Source organism: Diuraphis noxia, unplaced genomic scaffold, assembly GCF_037042655.1.
Source record: "Diuraphis noxia isolate RWA-SAM2 unplaced genomic scaffold, SU_Dnox_SAM2 contig0003, whole genome shotgun sequence".
In the NCBI taxonomy this organism is placed as follows: Eukaryota; Metazoa; Arthropoda; class Insecta; order Hemiptera; family Aphididae; genus Diuraphis; species Diuraphis noxia.
Genome location: NW_028301713.1, coordinates 65,639,813 through 65,657,477, shown reverse-complemented (window position 1 = coordinate 65,657,477; position 17,665 = coordinate 65,639,813). Strand labels below are relative to the sequence as shown.

General features: G+C 32.2%; 3 protein-coding genes across 4 annotated transcripts; 2 read left to right on the top strand and 1 right to left on the bottom strand.

Annotated features, from left to right (window-relative positions):
* The first annotated feature begins 3,905 nt into the window (after positions 1-3,905).
* On the top strand, positions 3,906-8,621 carry LOC149057676 (uncharacterized). 2 transcript variants are annotated; one of them, XM_089224332.1, is made up of 8 exons: positions 3,906-6,451; positions 6,509-6,619; positions 6,689-6,999; positions 7,062-7,194; positions 7,248-7,424; positions 7,484-7,588; positions 7,649-8,164; positions 8,233-8,621. In XM_089224332.1, exons 1-8 carry the CDS (start codon positions 5,131-5,133, stop codon positions 8,298-8,300), a joined length of 2,742 nt encoding a protein of 913 aa, XP_089080458.1. In that variant the 5' UTR covers positions 3,906-5,130; the 3' UTR covers positions 8,301-8,621. The 2 variants fall into 2 exon arrangements, with proteins under 2 accessions (XP_089080458.1, XP_089080457.1); XM_089224331.1 differs by having other exon boundaries at positions 3,907-6,451; positions 7,649-8,171.
* Positions 8,622-14,786: 6,165 nt separating this feature from the next.
* Positions 14,787-15,770, top strand: LOC149057675 (uncharacterized). The gene has a single exon (XM_089223472.1). The coding sequence runs from the start codon at positions 14,787-14,789 to the stop codon at positions 15,768-15,770; it is 984 nt and encodes a 327-aa protein (XP_089079598.1).
* Positions 15,771-15,903: 133 nt separating this feature from the next.
* Positions 15,904-17,665, bottom strand: LOC149057674 (uncharacterized). Its single transcript, XM_089222962.1, has 4 exons — positions 16,606-17,665; positions 16,413-16,544; positions 16,244-16,339; positions 15,904-16,182 (listed from the first exon to the last, which is right to left on the bottom strand). The coding sequence occupies exons 1-4, from the start codon at positions 17,311-17,313 to the stop codon at positions 15,937-15,939; spliced, it is 1,182 nt and encodes a 393-aa protein (XP_089079088.1). The 5' UTR covers positions 17,314-17,665; the 3' UTR covers positions 15,904-15,936.

The following is a 17,665-nucleotide window of genomic DNA, read 5'->3' as shown; positions in this document are numbered from 1 at the left end:
AACTAAAGTATTTGCTATTACTTTTATAATATATATAAATTATATGTGTATTATCAACGTAATATTCTAAATAATAATAGTATATATATTTCTCTGATATTCAGTAATTATTTCAATTATTAAATAATTAAAAATGTGTTAGAATATTCAGTATTAATATTATGTATTCTGGTTATAAAGTATACATATATATATATATACGCAGGCACATATAAATATCCTTGTTTTGGTTTTTAATATTAATTGTGAATCTTCTAAGATTTACAAAAAAAATTTTCTTGTTTTATTTACGGGTTAAAATAAAGGATAAAATAAAATTTCCTTATAATTTAATTTAATTATATCCCGTTTTTAATTAGCAATATATTATTTATATATGCCTTTTTTTTTCTTTTTTTTTTTACTAGTGTAAAGTAATATGATGTATAAAATAATATTGTTTATTTTATATGAAGTGTACTTGATCAATTCTCAGTTTATTTAGATAAATAAACTGAACTTATGTTGGGCGCCACTTTGTAATAACGCAAAAATAAAAGAAAAGAAATAAAAATAAATAAAAATAAAACTCTAGAATGAGTAATAATTTGACTAAAATAATTAAGTTAATATAACTATTATATAACTAAGGCTCCTGCCAATAGTTATATATTACTAGATATAAATATTAAGATTGCGCTATTACCTTCCTCCTAATCGTCGGAGGGTTCTCGAGGTCGTGATTCGAGAACGATCAAGTACACCGTAGTAATAAAATGTTAGTTATTAAATTATAAAAATTTAATAAATACAATATAATATATGAAATTATATAAATATATGAATATAGATGCGCATGCACCTTACCTTATTCGCAGCTGTCTTTGATATGCAGTTGACGTAATAAAATAAATAAAGGTTTTTTATTAAACACTCAGATTAAAGAAAAACAACACTGTTAAATTTCGATTTTAAAAAAGAAACGGTCCAGCTGTCGCTCGCAATGTCTGGTGTTGAAAAGTTTTTAGGTGCTCCTGCACTCTTGAGGTTGTTTTAGTTTTGGGTGGTGCTCATGCACTCGAGAGTGGTGCTCATGCACTGGAGAGTGGTGCTCATGCACTGATGGAAGGAGACGACGTGGTCCAGCCAGCCAGGGTTGTAGGTGGCTCCCCCAAAGGCCTCTGCGTTTCCAAAGACTTAGCATTGTCTTTGGCAACAGAGATCCTCATTGGACCATCCCCTGCTCTGGTGGCACACGAAATAGCTCACACGTGTTGTGCCAGATAGTCACAACTACGTATAAGTTCCCATGTGATTAAATAATACAAATCGTTCCTTTCATCAGTGGACAATGGTGTTTTTTTTGTTGGATTTTAATTGTTATCTGCGTGCGACAACTTGACTGTTATTTATTTTATTGAGTATTTAAACAACATACAATCATGATGTGTGAGCATATCATTACACATGTTATGATGACTGTATAATAATATATCTAAGACTAAAATGCATTTTCCCTCTTGGTCCATACTATGTTGCACTTAGACTTCAATTTATTTATTTATTCAACATAACAATTTTTTTTTATTAATATCTCATTAAATTTAATATAATAATAACTATATTTATACACATTTTAGTCTAAGGTTATAGAAAAAATAAAATGTGATAAAAATAATTTCCTATTTAAGGAATTCAAACCATAATATATTATATCCATCGTATAGGTATTCTCTTATAGAGAAACCGTTACACAATTTTAAAGACATCTTAAATCTCAATTATTATTTATTATAGTTGCTTCATCCCGTAATATACAGTAATAATTCAAAGAATTGATCCAAAATTCAAAATGAATGCTGTACCTAATGTCGTGTACTCGTGTGGTTATATATACTTTGGTACTATTGCAATAGAAGTTAGAACACTTAGAACCAATAAGAATAAGAATATAATTACTATTTTAGATCTTTTGATACCACCATTAACCACCTAACACCTTTAATATATTTGTCTCATGACTTCTCATGTAATATTGAATAACTATTATACTCCTTAAGTTCGTACTTCATACTGTGGTATAATACTGATATTTCATTAAATAATTAACAAGTGTTATATTTCCTTTAAGAGCTTGCTAGGCATTTGTAAGCTATTATGCAATAAAATCCAAATACGTACAGATTTCAACAAGATGTACAGATTACAAAAACCAAGGTTCCACGAAATAAAATCTGATAAAAATAATTAAATTATGTTACTGTTTTTCTAACTCCAGAATTATAATATTTAAAATTGGATTGTAGAATTTGTTAAGTTTGATAAGATTTAAGCTTTTTAGAATGCAGATTATAGATAATCAAAGCTGAGCACCAAGTAATTGAAAAGTTTAAATCAAGTTTAAAAGATACTTCTACTTATAACTTTGTTGTTCACTTATTACGCACAAATGGCCAAGAAAAGATGCTCACAAAATAAAACATAGGTACCTAACTTATATAATAAAACAATATAAAACATAATATACATTATACCTTAAATGAATTTGTGACCCCTTTTCTAGTCTGTATTTCTATAATGTCCATAGCTTATATTTAGTTTTATTTAAATATTTTTTTATTTGTCAGCCTAACACATTTATATATATATATATATAACTAGAAACCTGATATTAATATTTTAGAGTTAAGGCCAAGTGAGAAGTGACGATTGTGTTTTTATGCTATAGAGTATAGATACTGGTGTACTGCATAAAATTTTGGACCACTAAAAAATATGAAATTTGTCAATGACCAAACGAAATTATTTATCATAATTATTGATATGTCAAATAATATTAAATGATAATTATAGAAAATAACAACTTTAAAATGCTCATAACACATAAATAATAAGTCATAAGCATAACTATATTACATACTTTTAAAATTAAAATTTTAACAAAAAAACATACGTGATGGTGACCAAAATAGTGAATATGCTTACCTATAAATTTGAGAATAAGTGAATTATACAATTTTCATATTCTTAAAAAGAACAGCGTACAATTAAATATTCTACACGTAAAATTTGCTAAATTATGCTTTATTAGGATTTAGGACAGAGACAACACATGCATGCAAGACGCAAGTGTAACGTCCAAATTAAATAGTAGGTACCTATGATTAAAATTGTACTGCTCATATAGTTCCTAACGGCCAATGGCTAACATATTATATTAAAGGGCATAAGTGTTTTATATTTTAACAATTAGGTATTATTTAAGTGAGTAAGTATACTTAAAAATTTAGCAAAACATAATTTTAAAACTACCTAAACTCAAATATTACGTACCAAATAAGTTTGAATTCATTACTAAATATTTATTTACATTACCTACAATGTATCTATACCTAAGTTTGTTAGATTTTTGCTTAATATATAATAAACTATATACAGACATACAGTATTATACACACAACATATGCTTATAAAGTATAATATTATGTTAGTAGACAGTAATGATGAAATAAACTATACTTGTATAAGTTATGTAGTTGTATTTAAATAAAGCCGGCCCAAAAAAGGTGGGTTCACCATTGATTGACGACCATAATATTATTATAGGTACCTACTACTTACGAGAATGAACCACATTCATTATTCTCTGTGTGAGATTGCAGACGTTATTAGTACATCGAAGAAATTTAAGATGCATTATGGTCAACAACTCGCGTGCGTTACGAATAATTCAATTAGAAGTTGGTCGGTTATGTATTTTATCCTGTCCCACTGTAGCCACCGTAATAAATACGCAAAACTTTTGCAGTTATAAGTGTCCAAAAAACTGCGGGGAACACAAAAGTAGTATGATTTGGTATGTTCAGAAGGCTGATCCTTGCTGATCCTTGTTGCCCCGCTGATCCTTGCTGATCCTTGTTGCCCCGCTGATCCTTGCTGATCCTTGCTGCCCCGCTGATCCTTGCTACCCCGCTGATCCTTGCTGATCCTTGCTGCCCCGCTGATCCTTGCTGCCCCGCTGATCCTTGCTGATCCTTGCTGCCCCGCTGATCCTTGCTGATCCTTGCTGCCCCGCTGATTCTTGCTGATCCTTGCTGCCCCGCTGATCCTTGCTGATCCTTGCTGCCCCGCTGATCCTTGCTGATCCTTGCTGCCCCGCTGCCCCGCTGCCCCACATCCCACATCCCGCATACCATCACCGCCGCCGCCACCTATCGCATACGTGTGTGACGTATATTTACCCCTCCCTCAACCCGCCTTTGCTGCCCCACATCCCACATCCCGCATACCATCACCGCCGCCGCCACCTATCGCATACGTGTGTGACGTATATTTACCCCTCCCTCAACCCGCCTTTGCTGGCCCTCCTCGTCACACACGTATGCGATGTTACCCCACCCCACATCCCACACCCCGCATCCCATCACCGCCGCCACCACCTGACGTATATTTACCCCTCCCTCAACCGGTATCACATGACTGATACATATTTTGTATATTTACCCCTCCACCTGAACCCATCTACTCATCACGTGACCGATACATATTTTATATATTATCCTCCACCTTCCCACTACCTTACGATCCGTTATGTGAGCTATATATATTTTATCAGTTTTCAATTACAGACTCTCGTCCTTTAGATACTATACTTAACAACAACAACAAATTAATATATATTAATGAATAACATAATAATTACCAATCTGTTTATAACATTATATATATTATTATTATAAGCAAATGTCACTAGTACTAAAAAATATCTTAATCGCTTATACGATGGACTCATAGATATACGCGACAACAACAACAAATTAATATATATTAGTGAATATCACATTAATAACCAATATATACTAAAAAATACCTTAATCACTTACACGTTAGACTCTTAGATAGCTTAATATTATATCTCCTACCAATTAATGGACTCATCCACACCCGTCTTAGCTCTACAAGAGCCGCCATTCATTCAGTCTGTTCTCAGTCGTACACAATTGTAATTCTCCTCTCCGTGTTTTCACAGTCTTCATAATTCGTTCTGAACTTATAGTTTTTTTCAAGTCTTTAGTGTTTATTATTTTCCAAGTGTTTTATAAAATTTTAAGTGTTTATTATTTTATTATTTTTAAAATCATTTTTAAAAACATGGCTGGTTCAATCGCCGACAACGCTACCTTATACAACGAGAAGAAGGCTTTTACATATGTGCCACCATCACCTCCGGCTGAACTCATCGAGTCTACATGCTACACGTTGGACTTTACGGCTAGAAAATTTATAATTGTCGGTATCGATCCAACAGAACAACTTCAAATAGTTGTTCTTTTATTAACATCATCACGTTATGTGAAAATAAGTACAGATTTTCTAAGACGGATATTCTCGCTTATGGGTAACGTACTATCTTTTATATTAGACACGCCGCAAAAGTACAAGCGTACCACATTTCTCGAAACCGATGCTTATAAAATATCGAGTATGATGTATAACGGTTCAAACGTTCTGGTAATTGAATCCAAGACTGAAAACGGGTGTAGAGTTTTATTAAGTCGTTTAGACGTGGCGAAACATTTTATGGAGTCGATTGTTGATGTGGCCCTGAAAATCGAAAATCTGATGAAGACGAATATTCCGATAAAAATGACTGAGGGTGAAGAAAAAACACACCAAGAGTGTATAGAGTGTAACTTATGCAAATGTAGTTTAGCCGGGGGCGATAAGGTTAGAGATCACGATCATCTGACGGGCAAATTTAGGCAGACCTTGTGCTCTAGGTGTAACTTAGAGTTACAACAGCCTAAATTTGTCCCCGTTTTTTTCCATAACCTTTCCAACTATGACGCCCATTTAATAGTAACGGAACTTGGGTATGATACACAGACTATCAACGTTATACCGAACAGTGAGGAGAAATATATATCTTTCTCGAAATATATAAGTAGTACCTTCACTGTTCGGTTTATCGACACGTTCCGATTTATGGCGTCGAGTTTATCGTCCCTGGCTGAAAATTTAGTTACACCCGAACATGAGAACTTCCGTGAGACAGCCAAACATTTTGTCGCCGGAGATATGCCGCTCGTGACTCGTAAGGGGGTGTACCCGTACGAGTACACGGATAGTTGGGAGCGGCTGGAGGAGACAAGACTACCGAGTAAGAGGGATTTTTACAGTACATTGACGGAGACTGGGATTAAGGAGAAGGAGTTTGACCACGTGAAGGAGGTCTGGGACCACTTCGGCTGTACGACGTTAGGGAAGTACAGCGATCTATATCTTAAAATCGACGTGTTGTTGTTGGCAGACGTTTTCGAGAACTTCCGCGACGTGTGCATGAGGGCGTATAACCTGGACGCCGCCCATTATTTCACCGCCCCAGGCTTAAGTTTCGATGCGATGCTTAAGTTTACAAAGAAAAAGTTGGAGTTGTTGTCAGAGTACGACATGTTATTAATGTTTGAGAATGGTTAGTATATTATTTTTTTAAAAATTAATATATAATAATCTTATATATTTGTTATAGGTATACGTGGAGGATTGGTACAGGCGAGCAAGCGATATGCGACGGCGAACAATGTAAAGACCCCGGGGTATGACGAAACGAAGGAGAAATCGTGGATAATATATCAGGACTGTGAGTATATTTTTTTTCAAAACTTGTTAATTTTTTTTCTTACTTAATAATATTTTTTAAATTTTATAGGTAACAACTTGTACGGATGGGCTATGTCGCAGTACATGCCGTACGGTGGGTTCAACTGGGTTGAACCTACATTGAATGGATTGAACGATTTGGATGACACCTCCCCCATAGGACGAGTGTATGAGGTGGACGTGTCGTACCCAAGACACTTGCATAACGGACATAACGACCTGCCTTTCCTCCCGCAAAACAGCGTGCCTCGAGGCTCGAAGGTTAGGAAGTTGATGGCGACATTTGAGAAAAAGGAGAATTACATCATACATTATAGGAACTTACAGCAGGCCATTAAGAATGGTTTGATAGTTGAAAAAGTAAATATTTGTATTTTATATGGTTTTAAACAGATTTTTAACATTTCTCTTATTTTTTATAGGTGCACAGAGTTATTCAGTTTAACCAGTCAGATTGGCTGGCTAAATATATAGAGTTGAACACCGAGATGAGGAAGAAGGCTAAGAACGATTTTGAGAAAGACTTTTTTAAGCTGATGAACAATGCTGTATTTGGTATGTTACTTTATACTATTTATTATATTTTTATTAATATTTTATTTTTACAGGTAAAACAATGCAGTCTAAAAGGAAAGAGATGAAGATGGAGTTGGTGTCGTGTGAGAGGAGATTACAGAAACTCATTAATAAGAGTACGTTTAAACACTGTATTACTTATAATGAGAATCTTAACGCCGTAGCGCTTGAAAATAAAATTATTAAATTTGACAAGCCTATATATATTGGTAAATATATTTTATATAATATACAATAATACATTTATTAACACATTTATTTTTTACAGGATTCGCTGTACTAGATATTTCAAAAACAATGATGTATGAGTACCATTATGATGTTATACAGAGGCATTATGGAGACAGGATTAAACTAATGTATACTGATACAGGTAAATATTATATTAAAACTATACTCATGTATATAATATATTAATATCATTCTTTTTCAGATTCACTGATTTACCATGTCTATACTGATGACTTTTATGCAGACTTGGCGGCCAACCATAACTTGTTGGACCGGATGGACACCGCTAACCTGCCCAGTGACCATCCGTGTTATGTGGCGGAAAGAAAGAAGATCCCGGGGTTCTTTTCCGATGAGGTGGATGCTAATGCTATTACAGAGTTTTGTGCGTTGAGGGCAAAGTCCTACGCTTTTAATGTATATGCAGGAGAAGAGGATGCGGTGAGAGATAAGAACGATAAGGATAAAGTTGGTGGTGAAAAGATCAAAGCGAAGGGGATAAGAGGTCATGTGGTTAAAAACCACATGACTCTTGAGGATCATAGAAAGTGTCTGTTTGATGAAGAAGGAGTGGAATTATATACAGAGAATGTTTCAATACGGTCATTCAATCATCAGCTCATGACGATAAAGACTAAAAAATTAACATATAACAGCTACGATGACAAGAGGGTGGTGTTAGAAGATAAAATAAATACACTAGCACATGGACACTATAGTATAGAGCAAGTTATTATAAAATATATATTTAAATTATTTTACTAACATTTTCTCTTAATTTTACAGAGAAGATGACATATGGTCAGAACTTGAGGAAGATGGAGGGGGCTGGAACGAGGAAGAGAAAGGATTAATGAGAGGCCTTCTACATTACATAACCTGATTTTATATATTGTATATTTTTTTTTCTGTTAATTAGTTTTATTGTAAATATTAATATATAGTTTGTTATATATATTGTAAATATTATCATGTTATATAATTATACTTGAGATAGATTAATGTATATATTTTTGTAAACGCATCACATAAAATTGAAATTATTGTAAATAATATATATATGTTTTATTAGTTTTAAGTTAGAATAGTATATTTCATGTATTTATTTTTGTAAACGCAACACATAAAATTGAAATTATTGTAAATACTGTGTAACAGTATGTTTTTAAGTTAGATTAGGGTATAAACTTTTAGTTTTTCATGTTTATAATGTATAATTGACAGATATTTAAGTTTTTTCATGTTTATAATGTATAATTGATAGATATTTAAGTTTTTTCATGTTTATAATGTATAATTGTTAGATATTTAAGTTTTTTCATGTTTATAATGTATAATTGTTAGATATTTAAGTTTTTTCATGTTTATAATCATGTTTTTCTGTTTCAGGTATAGATGGAAGCCAATATTAGTATAATTAAAAAACCTTGTAAATGTATGTTAACATATAAATTAAAAAAACAATGTTAAAATATAATTATGTTTATTAAATAAAATGTATACAACATAATTTTTAAGAATTATTTATATACCATTTCCTTATAGCAAATACTTTATAAAATGTACATTGTTTAGGATTAAATTCCATATGAAAAATACAACAAGGTAGAGTTTCATCATTACATATTTGATCTAAACGTGGACATCCAAGGTCTTCGATGTTGATGAGTGTGACATGAGGTATAAATTCTGTGAGCAGTTGTTTTTTCTGTTCACCTTTGACATAAATGCAGGTGAACTTTAATGAGTTTAATATTCTACTTAGTTCTTCATATTCGATATCACCATATTCTATAGATAGTTTGTGATAGTTACGTTCCAACCACTTGTTAGTTTTTCGACTCTTATTGTCCTGCATAGTTTTTGAATTTTTAAAAATCCAGTGTTGAGTTGCCCATGTTTCCGTGTCGATTATAGATAATTCTTTAATAAAATATTTATTGCCTGCTCCAAGAACGCATTGCATGTCTGCGATAGCCGACGACATAATTATAGATATATATAAAAATGACTTGTAGTATTTATAACAAGGTCTGTGGACTACCAAACACGTTGATGTATACAGCACGACTGACATTATATTCCAATATCTCATATATTTAAAACCAACTAATTGTTTATTATAATTGTATTATATATTGTATATTATTAAGTTTTATTAATATTTTTTCTTTCGATGATCTCCAAACGTGAATTTAAATCTGAAATATATGCCCCATGATTCGGTAGTGAATTTTCATCAAATATCCCAGTTATTCGATTTATTTCAGATTTTAATTGACTCAAGTCTCCTCCGAAGATACCTATCGCTGTGCTGGTGGCAGCATAGTTGTTAAATAGCTCTGACATACGATTTTCGCAATTTAATAAAGACTTATTACTTGTTTGTATATTATTTTCCATCGAATGTATTTTTAAATTTAGATCAACAATATTACTTTTCAAAGTATCAATTTCTTTCTGATGAAGTTTCACATCATTTAGGATTGTTTTGTTACTTGATTGAATATCGGAAATAGTTTTCTTAGTATCACTAGCCTGAGAACTACCAAACACGTTCATAGTTATAAAACTACTGGCACTATTTTTTGACATCACGTGTATTTATCCAACTATTATGTGTATTATCGAATCCTAACCATTTTACAAACATTTTATCGCCCTTCTTACGAATCATTTTTTCGATTAAATATTCGTTTGGAAAATTGGTCTTGCATATTTCATCAGAGTAAAAACAACCTGATATAGGTTTACCTATATAATCTTGCAATTGATAAGTAACGGGTAATGTTTTATTTATTTTTATAATCTCGAATATTTCCGTAGACCAGTTTGGCAGATAACCTTTTGTAAACACGCCTTTTTGTGTACTGATACGAACGTTATCACCGACTTTGAATTTAATTTTTTCATTATTAATTTTACATTGTTTTATTACCACTGAGGCGGGGTCGAAATCTGCTTGTATTGGCGTCATTCCTATAGTTCTATGTCGTGAATTATTGTATTCGTTAAGCAGCAACGGTAAAATTGAAATCCATTCGTGTGAGCCACGCGCCGTAAACTCTCTAAACATTTTTTCTTTTAATGTACGATTAAATCGTTCTACAATACATGCTTTCATAACGCTGAATGTAGAATATTTGTGTATGTTATACTTAGTCATCAATGCGTTGAAAGTGGTGTTATAAAATTCTTTTCCATTATCGAGTTGTAAAAGTTTTGGTGAACGATCAAGTAATATTTTTGACATCGCACTAGTGACTTCTCTACCAGTTTTTGATTTCAGAGGTAGAGCCCACGCAAATTTTGTAAAACAGTCAATAACTGTTAGAATGTATTTGTAACTTTTATTTTTCTTTGAATATGGAATCATTTCAACCAAGTCAGCTTGCCATAAATCATTTTTTCCATAAACGTTAACTCTACGTCTACTAAAATTTTTCCTTGCTGGCTTGTGAAGTTCGATAGCGATTTCCCGTTTAGACATTTGGTATTCGTTTTATAAGACCGACTTCACGTAATTCTTCGAAAATCGATATTATTTCGTTTGAAACACCTGTATTACCAGCTGCTTTGGACGCGAGAAGTAGACGTAATCGATCGACTAACTCATTTGGATTATCCCAATACACTAAGTTATTTTTTTGTAATTTCATTGATAATCCACCACCAGACGAGGTAAATAATTTATTAATAACCGATGAATATTTAGAGCCAGTCTTTTTTATTTTTTTACCATCTGATGATAAATGTGCCGATGTTTGAATCAATATAGATTTATATGCCTCTAAATCGTTATCAGTATAAATTAATGGATTTTTCAAAAATAATAACTGAATAAGTCCCGAGGTTGATGGGTAAACAACACCATCAATAAGTATAGTGTTTTCAAGGAATTTTACTTCTTTTCCACCCAAAATAATAATACCGCTTGGAAGTTTTTTTGGACCGTAGGTTTTATCCAAGTCTGTAGACTGAAACCAATTTTCAATTTCTTGCTGATAGTCAATTGAGTTTTTCGAATTAATGTTTTCTTTATTCGGTATGAGTTGAGGCTTATTTGATATTTTACTTAAAGGTTCAATAATAGGTTTTAATGTCTCAGACATTAATTGCTGAACATTATATGAACCGGTTTTTAATGCTATATATTTACGTTTTATACTTTCCTTAGCTTTAACGACTTCATCTAATACAGTAGTTGCTTCCGTCATGATTAAGTTTTAAATGATAATATTTATTATTGTATACCGCCTTATATAACCACATATGTATCAAATCCAAATCTATAACGTCCGTTATCACGTTCGCTATCTTTACAAACAACAACAAATGCGAATCTGTCACGATTCCAGCACGTCACACAAAAATGTTTAAATTGTATATATGACATATCACCTGAACAGTGTTCGTTGTAAATATGTTTTAAATTGGTTTCATCTTGTTTGAATAATACTAATAAATTAGCATTATCACGTATCAACTGTTTAGGTACTTTTGAATAACTCTGAGCCAGATAAAATATATCTATTTTATTGTGACGACCTCGAGAAAAGTATTCCCTTATTACGTTTTGTTGTTCGCCTATAACATCGTCCAAGATAAAAATAGAATTTGGTAAGACTTGCTCGGGTGGAATCACTTTATCATTCTCAAAAAATGTATACATGTTAATACCATCAATACTGTCAATTATACGTTTTAGTAATTTATATTTTGGTTGTTCCAGCGTTTTAGAGTATATATAAACATTCTCAAAACGTAACCCGTTTTCGTCAACGAGTAAAAAATATATCAAATTTGTTTTTCCACATCCCGAGCTCCCAAGCACTAACGATCTAATTGTATTTGGAAAAAGCATACCATGTCTAAGCTGAATTGTATCAGGGGTATCAATGTTATAAATTCGAATTTTTTTCTCTTGTTCGATAAATCGCATTTTTAAACTTTTAGCTATAAATACAGATGTATTGTCAGTGAAAGCGTCACACGATGTCTCACGTTCGTAAGCGGAACAACAATAAGGGCTCTGGTCTTATTAACTCTGTTATTAATCATTTACCCGTGGAATTACATTTACCTGGTTATAGGTAAGTCATTATGATATATTATTATTATTATTATTAAAATCCGATCTAAATCAAATATATATACATATATATTTGTTATAGATTTGCTGGCCCTGGAACCAAATTAAAAGAAAGATTAGCACGTGGAGAACGTGGGATAAACAGTCTTGATGAGTTGGCCAGAGCTCACGATATAGCATACGAAGAAAGTAATTCTCTCGCCGATAGACATAGAGCGGACGAAATATTGGAAAATCAGGCGTGGGAGGTGTTTAAATCTAAAAACACAGGTATTAAGGAAAAAGCGGCGTCTTGGTTGGTTACTACAGCCATGAAAGTCAAACGTAAGATGGGTGCTGGTTGCGGATTTAAACAAATTGTTTCGGCTGCTAAAAATTCGATCAAAAATAAAATGAATGAAAATAATATAACTAAATTAGTAAGAACATGTCTGTCATCTGCGAAAAAATTTAAAAAATCTATAAATAAGAAGACTAAAACTCCAAGAATTATACCAATACCAAAAAAGGGTGGTGTTTTACCTTTAATACCTATTTTTGCTGGTTTATCAGCATTAGGCGCGCTTACCGGAGGTGTCGGCAATATAGTAAAAGTAGTGAACGAATTAAATTCTGGTAAAAGCACTCCTATTCATTTAGGTAAAGGTTTATATCTAACACCTCACAAGGGCGGTTCTTATAAAATCGTAAAAGGAAAAGGTTTATACCTAGCACCATACAAGGGCGGATCAGTTAAGAAATCTATATCAAAAAACTAATTTCCACGTTACCCGATAGAGCGTTGTACGATTATGAGATTATAAAATATGTCGACATGTTGAAAATTCCTCATTTCATTGGAGTATTTTCTAGAGACAGGTTGCCTTTACGACCAAAATATAAAGAGTCGGCTATAGTTAATTTAGACATCGACAAAGGTACAGGTACTCATTGGGTAGCGTATAAGAAAATCGGAAATCATGTTAAATATTTTGATAGCTACGGAAACTTAACCCCTCCGCTAGAATTACTGAAATATTTCAACGGTTGTAGTATCGAATATAATTACGAGAAACAACAGAAATATAATACAACAAACTGTGGACACTTGTGTTTAAAATTTTTATCATGTACACTATAACTTTAACGGGGAACTCAAGCGAATTATGATGTGACTTTTTCCCGCCTATAGAAGTTAGTAAAAATGCAAAAATCGGACTGTTGGGTTTTCAAACGAATAATTCTATTCCTAATGTAAACGAAAAGTGTAATAAAATTGGTTTCATATATAATAATAATAATAATAATAATAGCGATAGCTATACAATACCTACTGGCTCTTATGAATTGATGGAAATTGAGACGGCAATAAAACGTGTATTACATAACACTGATACTTTATTCGAGTTGAGAGCAGATAATAATACATTAAAATGTACAATGTTTTGTAGCGAAACTATCGATTTTTCCATGGCAAATAGTATAGGGCAGTTGTTAGGCTTTAAAAATCGTAAATATGCTGCTAATGTCAATCACGAATCAGATTCGTTAGTCAATATTACCACAACAAACTGTATATATATCGATTCAAACCTAGTTATGGGTTCATTTGTCAACGGTAAACAGTGTCATACAATACATGAGTTTTATCCAAATGTACCTCTAGGCTATAAAATAATAGAGGTACCATCACATTTGGTATTTTACCCTCTTAATTCTACATCTATAACGCACGCAAGTATAATTTTAAAAAATCAGAACAACGAGTTGATCGATCTGCGAGGCGAGCCAGTATCAATACGGTTATTAATTCAAGACTCATGATAATATTATGGGGCTGCAATTTCATAATATAAATACGTATGCAAATATAAAACATGTTAGTCGTGTTAATAACACTAACAAGGTAACATCTCTAAAGAAAAAAAAATATTCTAAACGTAAATTGTATGTCAAACATAGTTTAACTGCTGATAATTTGGTTTTTCTACGTTCGCTAAACGCAATTTAATATGGATGATATGTATTTAAATGTCACGGCAGGATACACCGATGATTGTAAGATAACTCAAATTGAATATCATTCTTTTTTACCTTATTCGACGTCCGCTCTTTCTAATAATGATGAGGTCCGTATTGCTTTACATAACACAGAGTCACTTTACCATGTGAGAGTTATATTTACATTGAGGGAACAATAAATAAACCTATAGATATAACTGACGAAATTCGATTTATAAACAATGGAGTGGCATTTCTTTTCTCTGAAATGAAATATGAAATAAATGGTACTCAAATTCAAAAACTTGTTAACCCAGGTATTTCGACTACATTAAAAGGATATTGCTCGTATAATAAAACAAATATTATATCGCATCATAATGCTGCCTGGGATAGTGAAATTAAAAATGGTAATAAAGACTTTATCGATAACGGAAATTTTAATGGATGTATTAATCTTAAAGATTTGTTTGGTTTTTGCGAAGATTATAAACGTATTTTAATAAATTGTAACCAACAACTTATATTGAATAGAGCTTCGATCGATATTAATGCTGTTAAACAGTTTAAAAATAATGAGATAGTAGACACTCCTAAACTAAAAGATGTTAAAATAAACATAACAAAAATATTGTGGAGAATGCCTATAGTGAAAGTGAGTGATAGAGAAAAAATTCGACTGTTGAAAGTAATCAACAATCAGAAACCTCTAACATGTACGTTTAGATCGTGGGAACTGTGTGAATATCCATTTTTACCTCAAAACACTTCGCATTCGTGGAAAGTAAAGACATCCAACAAATTAGAAAAGCCTCGATATGTTATAATCGGATTTCAAAACGACAGGAAAAATAGCTCGAATAAAGCAATGTCATTTTTCGACCATTGTAAAATTAAAAACGTAAAGGTCTATTTAAACTCAGAAGTATTTCCCTATGAAGATTTTCAATGCGACTTCACCAAGAATAAGATGGCTACATTATATCGCGCATATGCCGAGTTCCAGAAATCTTACTATGGTTATAACGAAGTAACACCTCTATTGAACCGTTCAGATTTCAAAAATCTATGTCCAATTATTGTTGTTGACATGAGCCGCCAGAACGACAACGTGAAAATGTCAACCGTAGACCTTAGGATTGAACTAGAAGCAGACGAAGCGTTCCCAGCTTCAACTTCTGCATATTGCTTAATATTACACGATCAAATTATAACTTATAATCCATTTAATGGAGAAGTAAGAACCTTGTAAATATGAATTGTAAACCTTATTATTAATAATTATAACTTATAATCCATTTAATGGAGAAGTAAGAACCTTGTAAATATTTATTGTAAATCTTAATATTAATAAATAAAAATACTTTTTTATATATCATGTTTATTTTTATTCTACATATCTAAATTATTTAATTTTATTATAATAATCTGCGCTTTACGTTACGGGATGGTGTGAGGTGTTGAGCGCCCCGTTTACTTGATATATCTGAGGGCTTGTCAAAAAAAGATGGCGATGGTGGAGATGATTGAATCGAGAACGACGTTGGACCATCATTCTCATCAACTACTAAAGCTCGTTGACGTAGGTATAGATTTGGGTTGTGATGCCACGGAGGGTACTGCGCCAAATTGTCAGAATCATATCCATCGTTCTCATCGATGGACTAAACAAAATTAATAATATCAATATTGTTTTTATTTAAAGAAAAATATTATATAAATTACCTTAGCTAGAATAGTTGTAGCGGCAACTTCTTGTTTACTTGATATAATGTTGGTTGGAGAATAGTTTGGTGATATTGGTGAATACCCGTACTGTAACTAAAATAAAAAAAATAAAATAAAACTTGTTTAAATATATATGATTGTATATAATATTACATTTATGTATTACCTTAACTAAATTATCATCATCGTCCAGTTGATTAAATCCATCATTTGAATCGTCATACTTGGAGAAGATAGCGTTTACCTCGGAACAACTTGGTGATATAGCTGACAGCGATTTGAAATTCTTATCATATACCTAAAATAAAAATAAGTGTAATTTAATATTTTATATATGAAATAATATACTTTTACATTACCACTTTTGAGTTTTGTTCGTTCCGATGAGCCATACAAAGTTCAGCCAATTGTGTAGTCGCAAACATTTTAATTTGGTCGAGGTTGGGTGTCTTCTTACTCTGTCTGACTTCAACGTTCCGAATGAAAATTTCCATTTCCCTCAAATTGTTGGGCGGTGAATCCGATTGCAAGCATTTCTCCCTCAAATACTCGCAATAATCACTAATTTGCTTAATAATTACGGGTTTTATTTTCTCTGCTTTTTCATTAATACTAGCAGTAATACACCATTCTAATTCCTGGAGTTTTATTAAATCTAAACGACTTAATAAAACTCTACACCCGTTTTCAGTCTTGGATTCAATTACCAGAACGTTTGAACCGTTATACATCATACTCGATATTTTATAAGCATCGGTTTCGAGAAATGTGGTACGCTTGTACTTTTGCGGCGTGTCTAATATAAAAGATAGTACGTTACCCATAAGCGAGAATATCCGTCTTAGAAAATCTGTACTTATTTTCACATAACGTGATGATGTTAATAAAAGAACAACTATTTGAAGTTGTTCTGTTGGATCGATACCGACAATTATAAATTTTCTAGCCGTAAAGTCCAACGTGTAGCATGTAGACTCGATGAGTTCAGCCGGAGGTGATGGTGGCACATATGTAAAAGCCTTCTTCTCGTTGTATAAGGTAGCGTTGTCGGCGATTGAACCAGCCATGTTTTTAAAAATGATTTTAAAAATAATAAAATAATAAACACTTAAAATTTTATAAAACACTTGGAAAATAATAAACACTAAAGACTTGAAAAAAACTATAAGTTCAGAACGAATTATGAAGACTGTGAAAACACGGAGAGGAGAATTACAATTGTGTACGACTGAGAACAGACTGAATGAATGGCGGCTCTTGTAGAGCTAAGACGGGTGTGGATGAGTCCATTAATTGGTAGGAGATATAATATTAAGCTATCTAAGAGTCTAACGTGTAAGTGATTAAGGTATTTTTTAGTATATATTGGTTATTAATGTGATATTCACTAATATATATTAATTTGTTGTTGTTGTCGCG

What these genes read in the sequence shown, in the direction of transcription:
- LOC149057676 (XM_089224331.1), top strand. Translation starts at nt 5,131, where the DNA reads ATGGCTGGTTCAATCGCCGACAACGCTACCTTATACAACGAGAAGAAG. An exon ending in GTGGATAATATATCAGGACT is followed by an intron (nt 6,620 to 6,688) that starts GTGAGTATATTT and finishes TAAATTTTATAG; the next exon opens with GTAACAACTTGTACGGATGG. An exon ending in ATGGTTTGATAGTTGAAAAA is followed by an intron (nt 7,000 to 7,061) that starts GTAAATATTTGT and finishes TATTTTTTATAG; the next exon opens with GTGCACAGAGTTATTCAGTT.
- LOC149057675 (XM_089223472.1), top strand. Translation starts at nt 14,787, where the DNA reads ATGAAATATGAAATAAATGGTACTCAAATTCAAAAACTTGTTAACCCA.
- LOC149057674 (XM_089222962.1), bottom strand. Translation starts at nt 17,313, where the DNA reads ATGGCTGGTTCAATCGCCGACAACGCTACCTTATACAACGAGAAGAAG. An exon ending in ACGAACAAAACTCAAAAGTG is followed by an intron (nt 16,545 to 16,605) that starts GTAATGTAAAAG and finishes TTTTTATTTTAG; the next exon opens with GTATATGATAAGAATTTCAA. An exon ending in ATGATGATAATTTAGTTAAG is followed by an intron (nt 16,340 to 16,412) that starts GTAATACATAAA and finishes TTTTTATTTTAG; the next exon opens with TTACAGTACGGGTATTCACC.